Source organism: Pistacia vera, unplaced genomic scaffold (genome assembly GCF_008641045.1).
Source record: "Pistacia vera cultivar Batoury unplaced genomic scaffold, PisVer_v2 Contig11, whole genome shotgun sequence".
In the NCBI taxonomy this organism is placed as follows: Eukaryota; Viridiplantae; Streptophyta; class Magnoliopsida; order Sapindales; family Anacardiaceae; genus Pistacia; species Pistacia vera.
Genome location: NW_022195137.1, coordinates 75683 through 94867, shown reverse-complemented (window position 1 = coordinate 94867; position 19185 = coordinate 75683). Strand labels below are relative to the sequence as shown.

Here is a 19185-nt window from a genome sequence, read left to right as displayed (position 1 = left end):
TTCCAAGTTCAAAGTTCATCCCTGACCCCACAATGGAAGCGCGTTCAAGAAATATCAGCAGTTAAGTTTATTCATCTTTGAAACCATTCCTCAAATATTCAAAACAGCCGTCCCATAATTATCAGCTTTGACTAATATTAGATGTAATAAATCTTTGTACAAATTTACGCGTTATGAATTGAATAGATGAATTTTATAGAACTTAATAACTGTTAATTAATATAGATGAATGATGTGATAATATAAAAAGTTACTATATATCACTTTATATAAAAGAATGAGTAAACGACATATTTCCACCCGAGCTTTAAAAGAAATCATATTCCTAATTGTATTTATTCTGGATTCTCATATTTAAAGTAACATTGTTAGTTAATGTTGAAAACGGTGAGTGAGGTTGGCAAGGTATGAATTGTGTAGAGGAGATTATGGGAAGTCCAACAGTGGTCTCAGAAGCAATTTTGGACTATAAAATCGGCCAAAAAAAGCCAAAAATTGTCAGTTTGGATGCTACTAACATGAGCCCTTTTTTGCTAAAATGAGTCTATCTATTGCCAAAGAAAGCGTCGACGTATTTTTGTGTGCTAACGTGAGTCACACTACCGTGAAAATTTAAAAATCTGTTAAAATAAAGAAAATGGTGTCACTTTAAGGGTGAGAATATAGAAAAAATATAATCAGGAGTATCAACTTAGGATTTCAATAAATTTCGGGTGAGAATATGTTATTTGCTCTATACTTAATTTGTGTATATAACATTACTGATTCGTTTTTGGCCAAACTTGTACGAGTTTGTATTTAGGCTTCACATATCTTTGATAGTTATGAATGAAAGGCGTTTGCGTGAAACCCAAAAACAAACCAGTGCAGATCTAGACCAAAGAAGCCAATTGTGTCAAAGCAAGTCCAACCGAAAATAGGTGAATGTTTTAGAATAGCCGAGGATGCCAGCAATGACTCTAAATCCGAATGGGTAAATTGTGACATCCCACGAACCAAAGCCAATAATATCTTAGCAGTGAAACGGGTGTTTCCAACAAGAATCCATTTTCAACTTCTTAAAAGCGCATCCAATGTACCCAATCGAATCTTAATTAACAAGCAGCAGCATATAATGGTGGTTCTTATATGAGTTAAGACTAGAGGTGGAACAAATGGGTCGAGTCAGACGGGTCAACCCTAACCCGACCCGCATTAAAGAGGGTTCAACCCAGACCGCTTTATAGGCGGGTTGGGTACACGCATGCAACCCCCGGGCGGGCCGGGTTGCTATATGGCAACCCTGCTGGTTGCTATTTGTTTACAATAGCCAACCAGCAGGGTTGGCCCAAAAAAAATTTAAAAAAAAAAAAAATTAATTATTTTTTTCAAGTTTCCCTCATTTTTTTAATTCTTTTAATTAAACTATTATGATTGAACTCTTACAAATAATTTTACACAATAATATTAAACTATACTTCTAAATCATAATTATTAAAATGTATAAAACTTCGTAATATTTGACACATTGTTATTATTATTTTTTATGGTATGTAAAATATAAAAAAATTAAATACTGAAGTCTTATTCTTAAATTTCCATGTCTTGTATAAAATATAATTCATTCTTATGCTAAAGTTTCATCAATTGAATGAATAAATCTAATTTTTCTTATATTACAATTTTATTGTATTAAAATTGAATTAATATTTGAAATGTTAATAAAAAAAATTTAATTTAATTGAATTATTGATATTTGAAAAGTTAACTAAAACCAATTACATTTATTCATTTATAAATCGTTAATTATTTATTTGAAAAGTTAACTAAATAAAACAAAAATCAAAAATCAAAAAAAATCAAAAAATAGGGTTAACCCAGCCCGACCCGCAGCCTAACCCGACGGGTTAGGGTTGGTGGGCCAGGTTGGGCCAACCATTACCCCAAAAATGGCAGGCCTAACCCGGCCTACCTTTGTTGGCTGGCGGGTTAGGATCAACCTGCCAAAAGAAGTAACCAGCCGCAGGCCGGGCTGGGCGGGTTACTTTTCCACCTCTAGTTAAGACTAGCAGGATTGTGGGCAAGAAGATTGAAGGCTTTTTTTTTTTTTTTTTTTTTTTTATGATCATAGGTGCTTGGACCAACTTACGCGGACTTTAACTAATCTTTCGGGGCCCTGAAACTACCGACTAAATAAGACTTCCAGTGGCTACCCCCATTACAACTGAGGAGTGACTCGAACTCATGACCTCTTGAATAATACATCCAAGAGTCCCTATCGAATCACTTGGTCACCCAAAGGTAATTAAGAAGGTTGAGGAGATTACCTTTTCTTTTTTTTTTTTTTTTTTGGTTTTTTTAATTTACTTTCCTTAATTATATAATAAAAACTGGTATTTTAAGCTAGAATTTATTTAATTGGCGTTCCAATGAAATTTTTTTCTTAATTATTGTTTTTTGGAGACATTTATGACTTTTAATTTTATTATATTAAATTTAATAACAATTTCTTCCAATAATATTCAAAAAATTAAGTTTTATAATTAAAATAATGTGATACTATTAGGCTATTAGCCTCCCATATTTTATCTCTTTAGTCCCGGTTATTATTAAAATTTTAATTACAATTTTATCATTTATTAAAATTACTAAATAGGACACAAAAGAGTTACACGTCTTTAAAAAATTTATTTCATCTCTCAATCATAAACCAATGAATCCTTTCTATTTTCTAATAACAAAGACAGAATTTATGCAGTTGAAAGAGTTAATCAAGATCATGTAAGTACAACAGAGACCCAATTTATGCTTTGCAATTGTAAATTGATTTCTTAATTTTTCTTTTCTTTCTTCTTCTTATGCACTTCCAAAAATTTATAAATTAGTTTGATGTGTTTAAATTTCTTAATTATTACTTTTATAATCTTGTAAGTTGTAAGGGCCAAAAATCGTATTGGACCTTGTCAGGCCCAATAACAAACTAAACATATTACAATCTAATGCTTTAACCTAATACCGGATGAGACTACGCTTAAATCCACCTTGTGGATTGACCACCCCATGAGATAAGCATTTTCTACAAGTTAAGCTAAATTGGGCTCTAGCCCATTAGCCCACATTCGTCCCAAAATGGAAATTAGAATCATATTTACTTTCTACTTCAGTCAAGATCTAAGATCTTACTCAAATTGGTAGTCCTAATCCGATAAAGGCAAGTCACAAGATTTCCTTCCTAACTCGAACTCCTCTACCAAGTAGGACTAAGAGTCCTACTAAGACTCAAGCTCCCTTGAACTCCTATATAAAAAGAAGTCAAGCCTCTCATTATACATTCAGAAATCACCCATAGCTTTAGCTCCTAGATTCTTGCTCCTAAGAATCTTTGTTCTCCTTGTCATAATTAAGCTTAGTTTCGATTAACTTTACCACCTTTAGCCACCACAAAGCTGTGCTCTAACTACTTTGTGTTAGTCTAGCTCTAGTCATATTACGGTAAACCCTTTCCTACTCTCAGCCGTCACTAAAATGCCTTCAATTGTGCCAACTTGAGCGTTGAAATGCCTACGACAGACACCATACCAATGTCACCTAAGCCTTCACATTTGTATTTCCTCTTTGTGCAAATCTATCGATTGTTAGTGGCTCACTTCTCACAAGATTCATCCCCTCTGAATCAACCATAGATTTTATCATCTACATAAGTAAAAACACATGTGAAGGAATTTCATCTTTGAAGATTCCATTCAAAACCAGAAATATAAAAAATTTAAATAAAATGGCATTTTTAAAAGTAGATGGGGGTTATAAAGACATTTGCGTATACTAAAATATTTTAATAGTGTAAACTTAGAAATGGGATCTTGAAATATAAAATGTGGGAGACCGATAGCATCACTCTTAGAAATAATAAAATTTTGAGAAATAAGCTTAATATTTCACTATAGAAAATGGAATTTTATTTTTATATTTTTGGAAATGCTTTATATTTCAAGAATATGATATTGCCATAAAATTTCCTTGTACAATATAATTTGTTTTCTTTCTCGGAAGAATTTCAAACATGCAAAAACCAACCCACAAGGACACTCTGATACAGTTATATAGAGTATTGTTATGGTATAATAGAATCCCGATAATATTGTTGAAAGACAAATGTTTGTGTTGATACGCAATTTTGACACCAACTAATCGACACATGCGTAACGTTGGTTGGCCAAGAGACACACGTGGGTATGGATAACGTGTAGAGTAAATGCAGTAATGAGAGCTTTTTAAAGTGGTTCGAATGCTGTAGCAAGCCCTACGTCCACTGATAATTGTATTAGTATTGTGGGTCAGGTCGCAACAGCGGACTAACTTACAAATGATTAGGGAAAAGTAAACACAAAGATACAAGAGAGAGAGAGAGAGAGAGATAGCTAGTTCAGAGTGTAAAAAGGCCGAATCCCCTCAATGAAGGAGTCTTCCCCTTTTTAGAGTGAGATGAGTGCAAGTAATCATCATTAAATCCATGGGTTAGTGTGAATGTCAGGACAAAATCCGTCTTTACGTCACATTGCCCACCTTCCAAACTAATTTCACGTGATTTGGAGCAGGGAATGGACACGTGGGATCTCCAAAGCGTCTGGCAGGCCTGGCGTGCGCTTACCATTCTGACGGGAGCAGGTCACACTCCATCACATGATTTCCCACGTCAGCCCTTGATTTCCCAGGCATAACAGTTTGGAAATAACTCTTTGTTGTGAATTGCTAGTATTTATTCATTGCTATATAATCTATCTTTATTTTTTTTACTTTAATATTTTATTTTTACTTTTCTACTAAAATAAATTCATAAATATTAGATGCTGAGTATGTATTATAGGATATCCAGACTACTACTCAAAAGTCAAAACTTTCTTAAATCCATTGTTATTTCTAATCTTCACCCAAATCCGGGCTGCATCCAGCAAAATCAATATTATTTCAATATTTTCTCACCTCTCTCATTATAATGAATGCATTGGCTATGATTTTCTATATCACTCATACAAGAGAATAATATGTTTACATACCAAGTTTATAAAAAGAAACTTTAAACTACTAGGATTCGTATTTCTAATTCAAACCCTATTAAGAGTTCTATTCCTTAGAGAAATCCTACAACGTCTATTCATGATATAAGCTCAAACCGCTTACGAGCCCGAGGGCGCCCCAGTGTGCATCGTCCCTTATAGACGAACCTCTTATTGTTGAAATGGTCATCAAATCCAACAGAAAAATATAATATGACAACTAATTTTCTTCCTCCCTCTTGTGTTCCTAACGTTTTATGTTTTATTTTTGTTAATTCATTACCTATTTTAATAATAATTTTGATATTTTATACATTGTATTTTAAGTAATATTAAATGTGATTATAGATGTGCTACATATCACAAAACATTGTTACATGTTAACCAAAATGAAAAAATATATATATATATTTTAAGTAAAGGCATTATACTTATCCACAGGCTTGTTGTAGGGGATTTAAATAGTACTAGCAAATCTTAAATCCCTATGAAAGCAAACTAAAGAGAACAAATGACAAACAGATAACCACACACACAAACATTAGATTTATAGTGGTTCACTCTCCGTATGAGAGTTATGTCCACTTTGCCGCTGTAGAATTTCACTATGAAGAAAAAAAAAATTACAAGAATCTCTCACAAATTGGCTCACTCACTAAACTCTCTTTGGTGGCTCTCACTCTCTAATTGTGGCTTTGTCTTCTACTCTTTTAGTAATGTTTAACTCTAGGAGACTAGGACTTAACCCCTTTTTATATGTAATACATGGGATACTATTCCTAATAGGACCCAAACCTCATATCATAATAAAGATTTTTATTTTAATTCCTAATACAATTATATTCCTATTCCTAACTGTATTCTTAAAGGAAAAAACAATTTTACGTAAAAACATATTAGGAAAACCCATGTCCTAATCCAATACTAATTTGGATTGAATTTGGCTTCTCAATCTAAACAATGCTAAGTTCACACACACATACACACACAAATATATATATATTAGAAAAATAGGGTAATATTAAATTAAATACAAAAACTCCCATATAAAATATTGTATACAAACCAATCTAATACAATTGTATGATCATCACATTATTATTTTATTGTTTATTCCTTCACATTATTTCAAATTGATTTGTATAAATTTATTTATTTAAGGAAATATGTATATTAAATTCTTGTTACTTATAATTTCCTCTAATAAGGCCCATATTTAAAACTTTTTTGGGTTTCTAAGAGAACCAAATATTGAGCCCAAAGAAATAAACACCTCCTCTAAGTAAACTAGTAAAGCTTTAAAAATTGTCTTCTTTCTAAGTGAACACCATTTAATTCTCCAATTTACATTTAATTTATTTGTTTTGATTGTTTTTATTAAAGTGACTCGTTTTATTCTCAGGGAATGACAAAATAAATAATCATTTTTCATAAATTACTTTTTTAATTGACTTTTTATTTTGCATTTGGTTTTTTTTTTTTTAAAAAAAATTAGCAATTTTGAAAAGGGTAATACTTTAATAGCATCCAATGGCATTTTAATTACATTTTAACATCATATCAATAATATTATTATAACAATATTCCAATAAAATATAACAACAGTTTAAAATCTAATAACAATATGCTAATAGCCATGATATCTTATGAACATCTAATATGATAGTAATTTATATTTAACGTTACTAAAACATTGTTACCATGCTAATAATAATAATTCCTTGTTAACTAAGTGGATTAACATCCTATTATGGTACAAATAAAGCGATTTTGATTGATCAAAAAGACGAATCTTTTTCAACTTATATGCTCTTAGGCATGGCTATACATAATATAGAAATCACACTAAGAAAGGGTGGACAATTAGAGAAAGCAACGGGTTCTGTAGCGAAACTGATTCCAAAAGAGGGGAAATCTGCCACATTAAAATTATCTTCTGGGGAGGTCCGTTTGATATCCAAAAACTGCTCAGCAACAGTCAGACAAATGGGGAATGTTGGGGTGAACTAGAAAAGTTTGGGTAGGGTCGGATCAAAATGTTGGCTAGGTAAGCGTCCTGTAGTAAGAGATGTTAAGTAGTTGATTTGTATATAATGTACAGGTGTAATGTTAGTTAAAGTGTAGTTAATTAGTTAAGTTGTATAGGTTGAGTTAGTTGTTAACTCAGGTTAGTTTGTATAGTTAGTTGGATTAGTTAGATTAGTTACTGTATTATAAAAGTATTGTAAGGTGCTTTATTCAATAACACAGAATAGATTTTCTCCAAATAGACTCTCTTCCATCGTCTTCAATCCCTTCAACATGGTATCAGAGCATGATTTTTCTACAAAATTTATCTAAAATTGGATCAATCAAACTCTCAATTTCATTCCAATCAAGCTCAAAGGAGCTCAAATTCTTTGCGTATCTTCAGCTTTAGCTCTTCTTCTTTGAAGCTTCAATTTTGTCAAAAGTGGCAACTTCGACTGAAGAATCGATAATTCCTTCGATTGACTCCAACTCTCCTATTTATGTTCACCCCTCGGATACACCAGGTTCTGTTTTAGTATCTGAGCAAGTAATAGGAACTAAAAATTATGATTTATGGAGTAGGGCAATGACTGTGTCTTTGTGTGCGAAGAACAAGTTAGGTTTTGTAAATGGAACCTGAATAAAGACGTTTGTTCACTCACAGTTAGTGCCACAATGGGAATGATGCAATTTGTTAGTGCTTGCATGGATTTTTAACTCAATGTCAAAAGAAATTTTCAATGGGATTGTCTATTCTACTGATGCTTCTCAAGTTTGGCAAGACTTGAAAGAGCAACTTCATAAGGTCAATGGAACTAGGATTTTTTGTCTTCACCGAGAAATTGCCAATCTCATGCAAGGAACAAACACAGTGGCAATATACTATAACAAGCTTAAGTCTCTTTGGGATGAATTGGATTCATTAGTAAGCCTACCTACTCCAGACAGTGTTTCTGCTAAAGCATTTCTTGAGCACCTCAATCAACAGAAGTTGTTACAGTTTCTAATGGGCTTAAATGACTCATATTCGATGGTAAGGAGTCAAATTTTGCTTATGAATGTGTTGCCAAGTGTTAAACAAGCATATTCGGTTGTAAATCAAGATGAAAGTCAGAAAATACTAACTGGAATGAATGTTACTTCAGAAATCTCAGCTACCCTCTATGCTCAAAATAATGGCAAAGTTCAGAATTCAGGCCAAAAGTATAAGGGTAAGAAGCCCTATATTGAGTGTGAATATTGCCATGTACCTGGTCATAAACGGGAAAGTTGTATTAAGTTGATTGGATATCCAGCGGATTATCAATTTACAAAAAGCAGAGCAAGTTCTAAAACAAAAGTCGTTGCTGCCAATCAAGTACAAACACAGAATCCAATTTCAGATTTATCGAAAGCTGGAAATGGTGGCTTCATTGGTCCTGTTCTGACATCTAAGCAATATAGTCAAATCCTTCAACTTCTAGGCAAGGAGAATATTGCTACTCCAGCTGCTAATCTGGCAGGTATACTTCCTGGTATTGTTAATGCTTATTTTTCTTGTCTGAAGAATGATGTTTGGATCATAGATACAAGGGCCACAAACCATATGACTTGTAATTACTCTAGCTTACAATCTCCTATTCCTTTAGAGCCTTCTTCACAATCTCTTGTAGGATTACCTAATGGCACTAAAACACACATTAAACATGTAGGTTCTATGGACTTGGACAATGGTTTTCATATTTCAAAAGTGTTACATATTCCAGAATTCAAACACAATCTATTATCAGTATCTAACTTCACTACTTCAAATAATTGTGTTATCACTTTTTATCCTGACTTTTGTCTCATTCAGGATCTTTACAGTGGCAATTTGAGGGGGATTGGTAAGCATAACCAAGGTCTATACATTCTTGATCCAAATTCAACATATTCTTCTTTTCCAAATGTACAAAATTTGAAATTGAATAAAGTTGTTTGTAAATCTTCAAATGTTGAGTCTTCAAACACTAATGTACCTTATGTTTTACAATTGAATAAAGATGTTGGTTTGCCTAGTTCTTTTTTTGTCCACTACTACATCACCTAGTATTGAATTGTGGCATCAAAGGCTAGGTCATATTCCTTATTCTATTTTGCAGCCTTTGCTTCACAAATTGAACTTAAACATGTATGTACCTCCACACTGCCCTGTTTGCCCTTGAGCTAAGCAAACTAGAGTTCCTTTCCCTCACAACAATACTCACTCTAATTGTATTTTTGATCTATTACACATGGATATTTGGGGTCCATATAGGACACCAAGCCATGGTAATGCCAAGTACTTTATTACCATAGTTGATGATTTTTCTAGAGTCACTTGGATTTTTTTAATGCAGTATAAATCTGATTCCTTTGTTACCATCAAACATTTTCTTCAATGGTACAAATCAAATATAATTTTACTCCATAGTGTATTCAAACTGATAATGGGCTTGAATTTTTTAATAAAGATTATAAAGAATTGTTTCTTAGTAAAGGTATTGTGCATCAAAGTTCTTATGCCTATACCCCTCAACAAAATGGCATCGTTGAGAGGAAACATAGGCACATAGTTGAGGTAGCTAGGGCTTTACAATTTCAGGCCAATATACCTAGTCATCTTTGGGGATATATTGTGAAGATGGTTGTCTATTTGATTAATAGGTTTCCTTCTTCTGTTTTGAAAGGTTTATCTCCTTTTGAAAAGTTTTTTAGTAAATCACTTTCCTTGAATCATCTTAGGGTGTTTGGATCTTTGGCTTATGCTACCATTCTTACCTCCAAGGACAAGTTGTCCCCTAGTTCTACTTCATGTGTCTTTTTGGGTTATTCCTTGACTCAGAAAGGTTATTTTCTTTATAACCTTTTCTCTCATTCTGTTTCAGTTACCATAGATGTTACATTTTATGAACACATATTTCCTTTTACTTGGTCCAGGCCCTCACAACCTATTTTTCCTCTTGATGCAGATTTTATTGATTTTGATACTGTTTTACCTACTATCTAGTCAATAGAACCTACAGCTCATTCACGTTCTTCCTTTGTTAATTAGCGGGTTGTAGACCCTCATGTTTCTTCCCTTCCTCAACATGTTTTATCACCTATTACCCAGCCTGTTTCCCTTCCTGTTAGACAATCCAGCAGGCCTAAAAGACCTCCTATTTGGACTTCAGATTTCATTTGTCCATCCTTTTCCTCTTCCTCTTCAGCTAATACCACTCTTTATCATATTTCTAATTCTGTTACCTATAATCACATTTCTCCTTCCTATAAAGCTTATTTGTCACATCTCAATTTAGTGGAACCTACCTCTTTTTCTTTGGCCTCTAAAGATCCCAACCGGGTTGCTACTACGCAGAAAGAAATCCAGGCCTTAGAAAACAATCAAGCCTGTTCTCTTGTACCTTTACCCCCTGGTAAAACTCCCATCGATTGTAAATGGGTTTACAAGTTGAAATATCGAGCTGATGGTTCCCTAGAGAGGTACAAGGCTCGGTTAGTGGCTAAGGGGTTACTCAACAAGCTGGGGTGGATTATGCAGAAACTTTTTCCCCTGTTGTCAAAATGGTAACTGTTAGAACCAATTTATCCTTAGCCTTTATGCATGGTTGGTCTCTTTATCAATTGGATGTTGATAATGCTTTCCTCCAAGGAAATTTACAAGAAGAGATATATATGACTTTGTCTCAGGGTTTTGTTAAGCAGGGGGGCAAGATGTGGTGTGTAGGCTTCACAAATCCTTGTATGGATTAAAGCAAGCTTACAAAAGCTTTACTTGCTAGTGGTTTTTGCCATTCCAAATCAGATTCCCCTTGTTCATTAAGAGGGTTGATTCTCATGTTTTGATATTACTAGTGTATGTGGATGATATAGTCATCACAGGGAACAACGCTGAGATGATTCAGCAATCTAAAGAACTTCTGCATTCTAATTTCAAGCTAAAGGACTTGGGTTTGCTAAGGCATTTTTTGGGATTCAAGGTTACTAGAAGTCCTAAAGGGATCAGCTTGTGTCAAAGAAAATATGCCTTAGAATTGATTTCAGAATCTGGTCTGTCAGGTTCTAAACCATCTGCTATTCAATGGATTCAATTTTAATATTGACATTTGCTGCTTATGATGACCTCTTCCCTACTGAACCTGCTCTGTTGCTACCTAATCCAAGTGTTTATCAGAGATTAGTAGGAAAGTTGTTGTACTTGTGCATGACACGGCCAGACTTAAGTTTTCTTGTCAATTTGTTAAGCCAATTCATGCATAAACCCAAGCAGTCCCACATGAATGCAGCCCTTAAAGTGGTCAGATGCATAAAGTTAGCTTCAGGTTTAGTTTTGTTCTTTCCAGATGAAAATCACATGAATTTGTCAGCCTTTTGTGACTGTGATTGGGCATCTTGCCTAATGACAAGGAAATCAGTGACTGAATATTGTGTTTTTCTTGGAAAGTCTTTAATTTCTGGGAAATCTAAGAGGCAGGCTACCATTTCCAAATCATCTTCACATGCAGAGTATAGGGCAATGGCTTCAACTATATGTGAACTTCTTTGGTTGGTGCAACTTCTCTTAGAACTTGGTTTTGCAAAGACTAATATGTTGCCTATTCCTCTTCATTATGACAACCAAGCTGCCAATCAAATTGCCTCTAATCCTATTTTTCATGAGAGGACAAAACATATTGATATCGATTGCCACATTGTCAGAGATCAGCTCAAGCTTGGTTTTATCACAACTGCTTACAACTCTTCTACAGAACAGCCGGTAGATTTACTGACTAAAGCCCTTGGCATCAATCTTCACTTCAAGCTACTGCACAAGTTGGGGGTTTTAGACCTTTATCACCCACCAACTTGAGAGGGGGTGTTAAGTAGTTGATTTGTATATAATGTACAAGTGTAATGTTAGTTAAAGTGTAGTTAATTAGTTGAGTTGTATAGCTTGAGTTAGTTGTTAACTCAGGTTAGTTTGTACAGTTAGTTTGATTAGTTAGATTAGTTACTATAGTATAAAAGTATTGTAAAGTGCTTTATTCAATAACAGAGAATAGATTTTCCCCAAATACACTCTCTTCGATCGTCTTCAATCTCTTCAACAAGAGAAGTAGTTATGAACCCTGTAGACCACCCTAATGGGGGTAAAGGGCTAAGCCACTGTATATCATAGACACATGATTGATGGTTTAAGGAAATAAGATTGCATTTTTGTTAATAATTCTAACTTTTGACTCAATGACAAGCATGTAATTTCGACAAATAGTGTCAAAACCTAGATATGTTTTTAATCTGTACAAAACTCAAAGTGTTAAGAGGAGATTGTTACTAAGGTAAGTTAGCATCTTATCTTGGAGAAGGCTAAAGGAACCAGTTGGTATGATCATATATTACTTGTATTTTATATTTTTAATGGTTTGATATCTCGAAATTTCAAGACCACCTACTAAAAAAAAATTCTTAGATTCTCAGATATTGCAATTATTTTTTGGCCAATTTTATTATAGCTATGGGGACCAATTTTAATTATAATTAAGAAAAAAAATACTTCCCTTCCATGGCAAGAGAAAAGAAATTTCACACTATGACATGTCATCATATAATTCATGTGGGTCTCGATCATGGAAAAAGTTGGTACACATAACGCCACATAAGCATTCTGGGCCCCATGAGCTCGAGGTTTCCACATGTCCAAGTTCCAACATGTTTATGTTCTTTATTCGGTCTCTGACACCGACAAGAGAACCAATCGGTTGATTGAAAAACGATATGACATATACTCCATGCATTACTTTAACTTTAAAACCTAATTTTCAACCTTCTATTTTTAGTAAAACAGTATGTTGGAAATTGAATTACCCAAATGCCCTTCCATCTCAGCTTCATTATTTTATTTCCTAACCTTCATTTACTTAAATTTTCTTATTGGTTGCTACTAGAAAAAACTTATAATACAGATCTTGGCTTGTAATCATATGAATATTTTACATATACAAACCCCTTGAAACCAAATTTTTATTATATGTATTTATTCTATTTATTTTTATGAATTGAAAAATCATTGACACATCAAAGTGGTATTTTTTATATCAATAACCCCACCCTTATTAGCAACCGAGGGGAATCTAACACAGGACCTCTTGAATAATACACCCAAGAGTTCTTATCCCATCACCCTGCCACTTAGCGGTGGTTCACGCTTTACACTGAATTTCTTCCTTTGAATTGTCATTAAGGTACACGTTATCACAATCCAATAAAAATTGTTGGATATACTCCCCTTTAAGGGTGTGCTTGGTTAGGAGTTATGTGAGATTACTCCAGTAATGTCATTTTATATTACTTGTATTACCATATTTGGTTGGCAAGTAACATAAAATTTCGGTAATCATTCAAAACCAATAGTAATCATTATGGGTTATATAAGTGGTAATCTGAATATCACTCTTTTCTTAGGTATTCCAAGATTACTTGGGAATCTTATTTTTGTTAAAATTTACAAGAATATTCATGGACTATTTTATCCTTATACACAAAACTTTTGGACAAGAATGTTGTAACTCCCACTTTGAGGTACATAGCTTATTCATGGTTATTTACCTTTAAATGTTGTTGTTGTCCCTTAGTTAAGTTGGTAGGGTTATATTGTAGTGTGGTTGTCTTGAATTTGGTGAAGACTTGGCGAAGTTGGAAATTACAGACTTCGCAGGGGCGAAGAATAAGCTTCGCCGCGGCGACGTACGCTCTGTAATTTTTCACCGAGGCGAAGAGTTGGCTGAATTTCTTGAGAAGTTTCTAGAGGAATTTTCCATGGGGGCAAAGTGACCATTCTACCCCTAATTAGCAGGAAAAGTGGGGAGTGAAATATAAGAAAATCTCATGGAGAATGCATTGGAGATGGGGTTGTATTTGTAAAGAATTCAAGGGTAAAGATGAAATTTCCAAGAAAGTGTAAGGGCAAAATGGGAAAGAATGTTTATTTATATGAGCTACTAAGGGTTTAGCCTTACAAACCCTCCCATTCTCTACTCCCTATACACCACTTCCACTCTCCATTCCTCTCATCTCTTCACCAATTTTCTAAAGGAAATTGAGGGCTTTTGGTTGGATTTTGATAGGGATTTGATCCTAAGCATNGATTGTTCAATTTTTGTTCTAATGGAAATGTACCAAATGCAGGGTGGACAAAAATTTAGATGGCAGAATCACTGAAAAGGAAGTGAAAGAGGTGAGATTTTGTTTACGATTGAAAGGTTCAATGAAGTTTACATTAGTTTCTAAAAGGATTTATACATTAATTATTTATATTTAAATGTTATTTCACAGATTATTCTTCTTAGTGCATCTGCAAATAAGCTGTCAAAAATCCAAGAAAGTGCAGAGGAATATGCAGCTTTAATCATGGAAGAGCTTGACCCAGACAATCTTGGATATGTTGAGGTCAGTCTTTTTGGGCTCATTCTAGTCCAGGCCCAATGTGAACACATTGTTTAGTCTTGTTTTTGTTTTCAGATACTGTTTTCAGAAAATGATGAGGAGTTTCACCTGACAAACCTGAAGATAATAAGGTTAATTTTTATGTTTTCTGCAGTTGTACAACTTGGAAATGCTGCTACTGCAAGCCCCAAATCAATCAACTAACCTGATAACCGATAGTCGGATGTTGAGCCAGATGCTAAGTGAAAGATTGGTGCCAACCAAAGACAGAAATGTGATCAAGAAATGGTACAGGGGGCTAGCCTACTTTGTTGAGGACAATTGGAAGAGGATTTGGGTCATGGCACTATGGCTTTCTATCTGTGCAGGCCTTTTCACCTGGAAATTCATTCAGTATAAAAATCGTGCCGTGTTCGATGTAATGGGGTACTGTGTTACCACAGCTAAGGGTGCAGCTGAGACACTCAAATTCAACATGGCACTAATTCTTCTCCCAGTTTGTAGAAATACCATTACTTTGCTTAGAAGTAAAACCAAGCTTGGAGCTGTTGTTCCCTTTGATGACAACATCAATTTTCACAAGGTATGAATTATAGAGGTTTCTTTGTAACGAATAAACCGCAAAATTTTGTCTTTTAATAGTTTTCTAATGTTTTGATCTGTATAGGTGGTTGCTTTTGGGATTGCTATTGGAGTTGGACTACATGGAATTGCACATCTTACATGTGATTTTCCAAGGCTGCTACATACAACCGATGATGAGTATGAGCCAATGGAGCAATTCTTTGGCGAAGATCGCCCGGAAAACTACTGGTGGTTTGTGAAAGGGACTGAGGGTTGGACTGGTGTGGTGATGGTGGTGCTCATGGCCATTGCCTACATATTAGCACAACCATGGTTTCGCCGCAACAGGCTAAAGCGCCCAAAATTCCTGAAGAAACTCACCGGTTTCAACGCCTTCTGGTACTCACACCACCTGTTTGTTATTGTGTATGTTTTGTTCGTCATTCACGGATACTATCTCTTCCTCTCCAAGAAATGGTACAAGAAAACGGTAAGCTGCTTTAAAACTGGTAATTATACACTAACACTTATAATTCATATGAATTCTAACAATGTTTTGGAATGTTGCTTTAGACCTGGATGTATCTGGCCGTCCCGGTTCTATTATACGCATGTGAACGCTTGACTCGCGCATTCAGGTCGGGCTATAAATCTGTGAAGATTCTTAAGGTACATTAATCAACAATCCTGATGTCTAACATTGCATAATTTTTTGGTTTCAGAATGTACAAATGTAACATGCTTCATCTTTATAATTCAGGTTGCAGTGTACCCTGGAAATGTTCTGGCCCTGCACATGTCAAAGCCTCAAGGATTCAAATACACTAGTGGGCAATATATATTTGTAAATTGTGCAGATGTGTCCCCATTTCAATGGTAAATCTAAGGATTGAATTTGTACCAACTTAATTTCACAAAAACTTAACACAAAAATGCTAATAACTTTGGATCTTTACACAGGCACCCCTTCTCCATTACTTCAGCTCCTGGGGATGATTATCTGAGCATCCATATTAGGACTTTGGGTGACTGGACATCACAACTCAAAACCCTCTTCTCTAAGGTATGTCAGCCTCCATCAATGAATCAAAGTGGCCTTCTAAGAGCAGACGTCGGGGACAGCGAAAACAAGCCCAGGTAATTTTCCTTTTTTTAAGCTAATTCTTGTCTGGTAGGTTATCGCGCGCGTTAGAAGTATAATACAACAAATTGTCATATTAACAGGTTGCCAAAACTCTTGATTGATGGCGCATATGGAGCTCCTGCACAAGACTACAAGGAATATGATGTGCTCCTCTTGGTTGGCCTTGGCATAGGAGCCACCCCATTGATCAGCATTGTAAAAGATGTTCTTAACAACATTAGGCAACAGAAAGAATTGGAAGAAGGAATAGTAGAGGGTGGACAAGCCAAAAACAATAAGAAAAAGCCTTTCGCAACCAAACGTGCTTATTTCTATTGGGTCACTCGCGAGCAAGGCTCGTTTGAGTGGTTTAGGGGTGTCATGAACGAGGTTGCAGATTACGATCTAGACGGAATCATCGAGCTTCATAACTATTGCACTAGTGTCTACGAAGAAGGAGATGCAAGATCAGCTCTAATCACCATGCTTCAATCTCTCAACCATGCTAAAAATGGTCTTGACATCGTGTCAGGTACCCAAGTTAAAACACATTTCGCTAGACCTAACTGGCGTACCGTTTTCAAGCACGTTGCCATGAAGCACACCGACGAAAGAGTTGGTAAGTACTATACATTAATACTACACTCCCAAACTCTTCTCACTAACTTTCTCTCACAAACACGACATATCAGCTCGTAATTGATCAATTCGCAATGGGTTCTGTCTGCCAAACAATAGATCTTGTCTAATCAATTACGAGCTATCACGTTAACGTTTACGAAAAAAAGTTGTGAGAAATGTTTATCAACATCACTTTATTCTAACAATTATCACACTTGGCCTGGTCGCTAACACTCATATTTTATTTATAAGTATCAATATTTTTTGTTTGGTGCATAAGAATAGGGCGGTTAAAGGGAGACTAAATAATTAAAGTGATTATCTTTATTGAATATGGGGTTAAGGAAATGATGGGGATTTTGCTTTTTGTAACAGGGGTGTTTTACTGTGGAGCTCCAGGACTGACTGGAGAATTAAGGCGGCTAGCTCAAGACTTTTCTAGGAAAACTACAACCAAATTTGATTTTCATAAAGAGAACTTTTGAATTTGTCTTTAGTGCTTTCACTCTGTCTTTATCTTTTATTTCAAATTTAATTCTTTTTGTAAATGTAATATAAGTTTAATTTATGTGATGTTTCTTCTACAGCATACATAAATGTAATCTTTATAATAGTTTTTGTGGACTCTTCTTTCAGTTAAAAATGTAATGTTTCTTGTACTACTTGGAGAGATTTAATAAGATTTTACGTATACTTTTTAATAAGAATTTCTTTATGATTATTCACAAAGAGAATGATATTTTCCCAACCGAAGTTTGGCAAATATATATTTTCTCAACCATAAACTTTGGAAAAAAAACATTTTTCCACTCATCGTGAAAAATCAAATGTTAGTTTTAAAGACAAAAAGGGTAATAAATTAACCCTAAAATTAACATAAAATCAAACTAGCGATGAAAAATATATTTAATAAAGTTTAAATGGGAAAAATGTTATCTAACCAGTTAAAAATTATAAAGTCACATAGTAAAGGGTATTATAGGGTCCGTTTGTTTTATTATTTTGGATAGAATTTTGAGAATAATATTGGGTTGTTGAATAGGGGAGTATTACGAGGTAAAATTTAAAAATTTACAAAAAAAAACCCCATAGGTTTGCTAATTTAACTAAAACACCCCAATATATAAAAATTTTATAAAATGACAAAAACACCCTCACCCACCCACAATGCTAGATTCCGGCCACCACCACCGAAAAATGGCATTACGACGCAGACCGGTCAGATTTAACGGGTAGGGCATCGATATGATCGGTGAATTACCGGTTAGTTCCGGTCACTTGTAGGCTGTTGTGACATATTCTGGCTACCACCGACAGTGGTTGCCGGAATCTGGCAAGTATGGGTGGTGAGGGTATTTTTGTTAATTTTTAAACTTTTTTTCTGGGGGTATTTATGAAATTAATAAACTTAAGAGGTCTAAAAGTAATTATAAAATACACTAATATTTCTCAAATAACAAAACAAACAAATATTTTGGGAATAGGATTGGGAATATGGGTAGAAATAATAAGCCAAACGGAGCCATAGTTTTTCTGTAGCTTTACCTATAACAGATTCCATTGACTGGATTGACTACAGGTGGGAAAATGTTTTTTCCAAAGTTTATGGGTGGACAAAGCATATTGTGAAACTTTGCGTGGGAAAATGTAATTTACTCTTATTTACTCTGGCCTTCCTCTACAGTAATGTTTTTGGTACAAAACCATATGCTTGAGTGTTTTTGGTATAATTACAGTTTGAATAAAGTCCTGATTCACTCTCTGCTAGATTCAATTTGATTCGGTGCAGTGGGCCTCTATGAATTTGATTACATTTTTGCATAAAGTTTCAGTTCAAAAAAGAAATATATATATAAATAGATATACTCAATTCTGATTGTTTGTAAGTTTTTAACTTTAGAACCCATAAAATTATAACAGCTACACTTTAAATTTTTGAATCCATTTGATACGGTTTATTCAAGCAAAGCTTATAGAAGAAGAGTCTATTGAAGTAGAACTTACAAAAATATAGTATGCATTTGGTTTATTATTTTGGGTAGGATTTTGGGGATAGTATTGGATAATTAAATATGGGAGTATTACGAGGTAAAATTTAAAAATTTATAGAAAAACCCCCTAAGTTTGCTAATTTCATAAATACCCCCAACATGTAAATTGACAAAAATACCCCCACCACCTGCAGTGCCAAATTCTGGCCACCATCGCCGGAATCTGGCCGGAAAATCGAGTTACGACACAGATCGGTCGGATCTGTGTCGTAACAAGTCGTTATGGCCTTTTCCGGCCAGATCCACCACAGATCTGGCCGGAAAAGGCCAGATCTACGGCCTGTCGTGGCCGTCAACGGCCCAAAAAGGCCAAAACGACGGCCATCTTTGGCCGTCAGCGACGACCAAAGATATGGCCGTC

At 34.6% G+C, this 19185-nt stretch overlaps 1 protein-coding gene across 1 annotated transcript; it reads left to right on the top strand.

The window, feature by feature from the left end:
• Positions 1-14202: 14202 nt before the first annotated feature.
• On the top strand, positions 14203-17417 carry LOC116138962 (respiratory burst oxidase homolog protein B-like). Its single transcript, XM_031424638.1, has 9 exons — positions 14203-14256; positions 14355-14468; positions 14620-15048; positions 15133-15519; positions 15603-15698; positions 15790-15905; positions 15990-16166; positions 16254-16771; positions 17149-17417. The coding sequence occupies exons 2-9, from the start codon at positions 14430-14432 to the stop codon at positions 17256-17258; spliced, it is 1872 nt and encodes a 623-aa protein (XP_031280498.1). The 5' UTR covers positions 14203-14256; positions 14355-14429; the 3' UTR covers positions 17259-17417.
• The last annotated feature ends 1768 nt before the right edge of the window (positions 17418-19185 follow it).

Coding starts and splice junctions, on each gene's coding strand:
- LOC116138962 (XM_031424638.1), top strand. CDS start 14,430: ATGGAAGAGCTTGACCCAGACAATCTTGGATATGTTGAG. Junction 15,699..15,789: donor AATCTGTGAAGATTCTTAAG/GTACATTAATCA, acceptor TTTATAATTCAG/GTTGCAGTGTACCCTGGAAA. Junction 16,772..17,148: donor GCACACCGACGAAAGAGTTG/GTAAGTACTATA, acceptor TTTTTGTAACAG/GGGTGTTTTACTGTGGAGCT.